At 50.7% G+C, this 6,977-nt stretch overlaps 1 protein-coding gene across 2 annotated transcripts; it reads right to left on the reverse strand.

Annotated features, from left to right (window-relative positions):
* Positions 1-1,095: 1,095 nt before the first annotated feature.
* On the reverse strand, positions 1,096-4,901 carry LOC133236937 (BOLA class I histocompatibility antigen, alpha chain BL3-7-like). Of its 2 annotated transcripts, none has more exons than XM_061399232.1 (7): positions 4,789-4,901; positions 4,206-4,475; positions 3,733-4,008; positions 2,212-2,709; positions 1,762-1,794; positions 1,575-1,622; positions 1,096-1,409 (listed from the first exon to the last, which is right to left on the reverse strand). In XM_061399232.1, the coding sequence occupies exons 1-7, from the start codon at positions 4,859-4,861 to the stop codon at positions 1,405-1,407; spliced, it is 1,203 nt and encodes a 400-aa protein (XP_061255216.1). In that variant the 5' UTR covers positions 4,862-4,901; the 3' UTR covers positions 1,096-1,404. The 2 variants fall into 2 exon arrangements, with proteins under 2 accessions (XP_061255216.1, XP_061255217.1); XM_061399233.1 differs by having other exon boundaries at positions 1,575-1,618; positions 1,758-1,794; positions 4,789-4,867.
* Positions 4,902-6,977: the final 2,076 nt, after the last annotated feature.

Consider the following 6,977-nt stretch of genomic DNA (forward strand, 5'->3'; position numbering starts at 1 on the left):
GGCCACAGGCTGTCTCTTCGCAGTTACAGCACAACATCCATTCGCACTGACCTCAATGCCGCCTGTATTTTACTCACAAAGGTTGATCTCCCTTCCCTCCCACACCAATCAGCCTGCACACCACACACAAGGCTCTTTATCTCTTCAGAAAGGAAGATCCTTCGCTTCCGGCTCCTATATTCAACTTGCTGTGATTTTATTAGACTCTGCTTTCTAAATCCATGAGTTGAGATGGGAGCCAACAATAGCCTTAGAAGATAAGGGCAGAAGAGGGGGTAGACTGCAGAGAAGAGAGAAACCCAGCAAGAATTAAGTCAAGATATGAAACTATTGGGTCCCTCCTCTTTGCAAGTTCCATCACGTGGTTCCTTTAAAAAGATGGAGAAAAGTTGGAAAGAAGAAACCAGCAAAATCTCAGGAGGGCAAGAGCTGGATGGCTCTGAAATTTCTCTCTTGGAACCACTGAGAATCCTGTGTGCATGGTCCCCTTGGACTTGTGGGGACAGTGACAGGCAAAGTGACCCCTGCTACTGTCAGAGATGGGGTCACCTGGAGAAGAATCAGACCAGGACTCTACACATGAAAAATAACAGTCATTACACCACCAACAGTAATAGCAATAACTAAATAAGCAAAATATAAACACATTCAAAAATGACAGTAGCTAAGGATTGGTCCAAGCCCTGATCCTAGGCTAACCGTTTAAGAAAAGCACCCTGTCCATGGTCTTGGAGATACAACAAGGCCCAGGTGACTTCTGAGTCCATGATCACAGGTCCTTGGTGGGACAAGGATTTACTGAGGGGACAAGGACAATGAAATGGAGACGAGGACCCAGCCCAGGAGTGACCATAGGCGGTGCATGGGAAGTGCATGCATGCCCACCAGGCACTGATCACTGACTGGGCACAGGCCCTGTCCACACTCAGCTCCTCACAGCCTCCTCCTGTCCCTCCTGCAGCTGACTCAGCACAGCAAACCTGTGGATGGATCTGGAAGGTTCTCAGTGTTTCAATTTATTTCCTCTTTCAAACTTTAGGAATCCTCACCTTTATTATCCAATCCCCCTTCATGGCACCAATTAGAAAAAACAGATTCATATATATACAGATTTTATTTTCAAAGAGGAAATAAGACATCATTACTCAGTGCATATGAAGCAAAGACAGCGATGGAGACGGCCCAGCCCCGTCTCTGCTGAAACAGGACAGTGGATCAGGGAGGAGAACACAGGTCAGGGTGGGGAGGGGGCACGGTGGGCAGGGGTGACCAGTCTCCCCAACTCCTCATGTTATGCTAATAGGAGCACAGACACATTCAGATGCAGCTGCAGAAAGAGGTGTCCGGTGATCTGAAGTCACATAGCGGGATGCAGCATCACTCAGTCCCCACAAGGCAGCTGTCTCAAACTGTGAGAGAAAAGAATCAGGAACCAGTTCAGGTCAGTCATGTAAGGGCTGACATTTTTCACAGCCCCCCACATGCCCACATGTCCCACTCAAAGATCCCCGCCAGGCCTAATGTGTCCCCTCTGCTCCAATGCTCCTTCCAATCTAGACTCTCCAGGGTCTCACCTTTAGGAACCGTGAGAGACACATCAGAGCCCTGGGCACTGTCACTGCCTGGGGGAGAACAAGACCAGGACGTGGTCAGAACCCACAGGAGAGAAACTAGAGAAGGCACTTTGAGGAGGGTGAGTCCCGCATGGCCTCCTGTCTGCACCCTCACAAGGGTCTCAGGAATCACCCCCTCCCTACTTACTTGCAGCCTGGGTGTAGATCCGTCCTTTTTCACCTGTGAGAAGAAAGTATCACGTGAGAGGCCAGGGAGAAGGCTTAGTCATGAGATCCTAGAGCAACCCCTAGTCCCAAACCCCACAGAACTTTCTGGAACTGTGGTCAAAACTCATGCTAGGATCAGGAACATAGAGAAGGAAGATGTGTAAGACTGGGCCATCTGCCCTCCTGGAGGTCTGTCCTCATCAAAGACCTTCAAGTGCTAGAAGCCTGGTCCCTAACTGGAATTAGGAAGGCGAAAAATTTGTCTTTCATTTTCACACGTGCTTTAGAAAAGAAAAATGTTAACATTAGCTCCAGACTCCACATGTGTGTCCACATGTGGTACTTTCCAGTAACCAGGCAGGTAAACGTCTACCTCGGACTGAAACCCCACTGTGACAAGAAAACTCAGATACCTCCCTCTCTTCCCTACCTGAGCGCTTCTTCCTCCAGATCACAGCTCCAGCCACCACAGCTACTACGAGGAGAACCAGGCCAACAATGATGCCCATGGTGAGGAAGGAGGTCTGAGGAGGTTCTGTGGAGGCAAGGGAAGAGGCCCTGACCTCAGCTTGAGCCCTGACCTTGCTGAACTGAGTCCTGAAGGGCTCCTGCTTTATCTGAGAGGAAGCTCCAGCCCCACGGCCCTCCTTAGTCCATTTCAGGGTGAGAGGCTCCTGAAGCCCCTCATGCTGCACACGGCACGTGTATCTCTGCTCCTCTCCAGAAGGCACCACCAGGGCTGCCCACTTCTGGAAGGTTCCATCCCCTGAAGGCCTGGTCTCCACAAGCTCCATGTCCTGGGTCTGGTCCTCCCCCTCACGCTGCCAGGTCAGTGAGATCTCCTCAGGGTAGAAGCCCAGGGCCCAGCACCTCAGGGTGACCTCACGGTCAGAGATGGGGTGATGGGTCACATGTGCCTTTGGAGGGTCTGAGGAAGAATCAGAAAATTCAGTTTGTGTTACCTCCATGGGTCACTGAAGCAGCATCATGTGACCATCCTGAGAAGGAACAGAACAGTGATTTTTTACCCAGCTTTACCGATTTATACTTAACAAAAATTGTACACATTTAGAGTGTACTACATGTTGCTTTGATATATGAAGCATAATTCACAAGTGCTTTAGAAAAGAAAAATGTTAGCATCAGCTCCAGACTCCACATGTGTGTGGAGGGTACTTTCCAGTAACCAGGCAGGTAAAGGTCTACCTCAGACTGAAACCCCACTAAGACAAGAAAACTCACAATATATGAAACACTATGAAGATAATTAATATATTTATCAACTTACCTTATGTGTGCATCTATTCGACTGGGATGATGAGAATGATTAAGATCAATTTAAAAGTATATAATACAAGACTAACTATAGTCACCAGGCTATACATCAGATCCCCAGATGTATTACCAACTTTTTTACCCTCTGAGCTACAGAATATTCAGGAGCATGGTTTTGAAAAAAGCAACACAACAGCATCATCTCAGAGATCACGGATGATCTATATTAGTCCTTGGAAATTTCTAGAATGAGAGACTAGGATAGGCGCTCTAAAAATGTGAGGGGGAGAATACAGACTAAAGGTCCTGACTCCGCTGGAGGCTGAATGATTCAGAAAAGCTGGAGTCAGGCCTCCTAAGATGCTCTCAGGGTGAGAACAGGCCTTGAGAGAGAAAGTCATGGATCACAAGATGGTGGCCAGGGTCACAGGGCACCGCTGACCAGCTATTTCAGGGATTGTTTCCTGCGTCTTCCTCAAAGACGCTGGATTCCTTAATTGTCCTTCAGACAAGTGGGGCAACTGGTCTAGCACAGAATATGAAAACCCGGGCGGATTTCCTTCCTCTCCTGACAAGAACCTGGGGCGCTGTTTCCACAGGGACCCCATTTTCCTCTCCTCGTGGGAAGCCAGCTCCAGCCCGAGGGGAGATCAGGGCGGCCCCGCGCCCCTCGTACCTGCGCGCAGCAGCGCGTCCTTCCCGTTCTCCAGGTATCTGCGGAGCCACTCCACGCACAGGCCCTCCAGGTAGTTCCTCTCGCCCTCCGCAGCACCTTCCGCCTCCCACTTGCGCTTGGTGATCTGAGCCGCCGTGTCCGCCGCGGTCCAGGAGCGCAGGTCCTCGTTCAGGGCGATGTAATCTCTGCCGTCGTAAGCGTCCTGCCTGTACCCGCGGAGGAAACGTCCGTCCGGCCCCACGTCGCAGCCGTACATCCACTGGAGGGTGTGAGACCCTGACCCGCCCCGACCACCCGCGGTGATTAAACCCAAACTGAAATGAAACCGCGTCAAGTCCCCGCGAGCTCCTCCCGGGCGGGGGTCGGGTGTGTTCCGCAATGTTGGGGTGACCCTCGGACCCGCAGACTCGGGGCAACTCCGCCGGTCCCTGGGGATGGGGGTCGTGATCCGGACTCGGGCCCGCGTCGCTCACCGGCCTCGCTCTGGTTGTAGTAGCCGCGCAGGGTGTTCAGGTTCGCCCGGAAAGTCTGTGCGGCGTCCTTGGCGTTTCGCGTGTTCCGATCCCAATACTCCGGCCCCTCCTGCTCCACCCACCGCGCCCGCGGCTCCATCCTCGGATTCGGGGTGTTGCTGTCGAACCGCACGAACTGCGTGTCGTCCACGTAGCCGACAATGATGAAGCGGGGCTCCCCGAGGCCGGGCCGGGACACGCCGGTGTAGAAATACCTCAGGGAGTGGGAGCCTGGGGGCGGGGAGGGGTGAGACCCGGCCCGACCTCCTCCCGGCGCGGGTCCGGGTCCGAGGTGATGGGGCCGGGAGGGCGGAGGGGGCGGAGGGCCAGTGAGATGGAAGAGGTCGAAGACCGGCCCGAACTCCGGAGGGATTGAAAAGGGGGGTCGGGATGCAAGGGAGGGACAGCACGGGACCGGGGTGAGGGGGCGGCTCTGGGCAGGGGAGTCGGGGTCGCTTGTTCCCTGGGGTCCTGCCCCCCAGACTCCCGGGGGGTCCTTTCGCCCCTCCCCGCAGAGGCCGTTCCCTCCCGACCCCGCACTCACCCGCCAGGGTCTCGGTCAGGACCAGGACCCCCGAGAGCAGCAGGAGGAGGGTTCGCGGCCTCATAACTCGCATCCTCTGGGTCTGGGAAGAAGCAGAGTCCTGGCGGGTCGGTGGAGACTTTATAACTGGGATCCACGGAGACGCTGATTGGTTTTTCTAGGAACTGAACACCCAGTGGCAGTGAGAACTGGGGCCGCATCATGAGTGTCTAGGCAGGAGGGCTCGACACAGGTTGTGAGAGAGAAAGTGAAACTCGGGGAGAAGGGGAATCCCCAACATGGAGCGTCCCAGCCCCAGACACCGCCCTTGACCTTGAGATCCTGAGCGGCTCGCCCACCAGGGACCTGGGACTTTGCCCTGATCCCTCCCCTCTTGCTAGGTAGAATATTCAAACTACTGAATAATTGCACTCATCTCACATGCTAACAAAGTAATGCTCAAAATTCTCCAAACCAGGCTTCAACAGTACTTGAATAGTGAACTTTCAGACTTTCAAGCCGGATTTAGAAAAGCCAGAGGAGCCAGAGATCAAAGTGACAACATCCCCTGGATTATCGAAAAAGCAAAAGAGAAAACATCTACTTCTGCTTTATTGACTATGCCAAAGCCTTTGTCTGTGTGGATCATAACAAACTGTGAAAAATTCTTCAAGAGATGGGAATACCAGACCATCTGACCTGCCTCCTGAGAAATCTGTATGCAGGTCAAGAAGCAAGAGTTAGAACTGGACATGGAAAAACAGACTGGTTCCAAATCTGGAAAGGAGTATGTCAAGGCTGTATATTGTCACCCTGATTATTTAACTTATATGCAGCGTACCTCATGAGAAACACTGGACTGGATGAAGCACAAGCTGGAATCAAGATTGCTGGGAGAAATATCAATAACCTCAGATATGCAGAGGACAACTACCCTTATGGCAGAAAGCAAACTAAAGAGCCTCTTGATGAAAGTGAAAGAGAGAGTTAAAAAGTTGGCTTAAAACTGAACATTCAGAAAACTAAGATCATGGCATCTGGTCCCATCTCTTCATGTCAAATAGATGAGGTAACAATGGAAACAGTGAGAGATTAATTTTTTGGCTCCAAAATCACTGCAGATGGTGATTGCAGCCATGAAATTAAAAGACACTTTCTCCTTGGAAGAAAAGTTATGACCAACCTAGACAGCATATTCCAAAGCAGAGACATTACTTTGCCAACAAAGGGCCATCTAGTCAAGGCTATGGTTTTTCCAGTAGTCATGTATGGATGTGAGAGTTGGACTATAAAGAAAGCTGAGCAACAAAGGATTGATGCTTTTGAACTGTGGTGTTGGAGAAGACTCTTGAGGGTCCCTTGGACTGCAAGGAGATCCAGCCAGTCAATCTGAAAGGAAATTAGTCCTGAATACTCATTGGAAGGATTGATGCTGAAGCTGAAACTCCAAAACTTTGGCCACCTGGTGTGAAGAACTGACTCATTGGAAAAGACCCTGATGCTGGGCAAGATTGAAGGCAGGAGGAGAAAAGGATGACAAAGGATAAGATGATTGGATGGCATCACCGACTTGATGGACATGAGTCTGAGCAAGCTCCAGGAGATGGTGATGGACAGGGAAGCCTGACATGCTGCAGTCCATGGGGTCACAAAGAGTCAGACACGAGTCATGATTGAACTGAAGTGAACTCCCCTCCTGCACGGAGAACTCTTTGTCACACTGTCTCCCAGCTTTGGGGCTGTTTGCAATCTTGATTAAAATACCTACACAATCTTACAAATTAGTGAGGACCCCAAGGATAGTATTTTGTGACCACTTCTATGCATATTTTCCACACTACGAATAATGCACTTTAAAGATTTTTTTAGTTTATTTAGAATAATGTTAATAACACATTCATTTAATATGAAGAACTATTTCCCCAAATAAACAGGGTAGTAAGAAGCATAGGGCTTTTTACATTTTTTTCCAATATGTTTCTTGTCTTTTTCACTAGAAGACCACTGGATTTTTAGGTTTGCGTCTGCACTGAATCTGTTATTTTGATTGAAGTCTGCTGCTGCTGCTGCTAAGTCGCTTCAGTCCTGTCCGACTCTGTGTGACCCCATAGACAGAAGCCCACCAGGCTCCCCTGTCCCTGGGATTCTCCAGGCAAGAACACTGGAGTGGGTTGCCATTTCCTTCTCCAATGCATGAAAGTGAAAAGTGA

The sequence above is a fragment of the Bos javanicus genome, chromosome 23 (genome assembly GCF_032452875.1).
Source record: "Bos javanicus breed banteng chromosome 23, ARS-OSU_banteng_1.0, whole genome shotgun sequence".
Classification (NCBI taxonomy): Eukaryota; Metazoa; Chordata; class Mammalia; order Artiodactyla; family Bovidae; genus Bos; species Bos javanicus.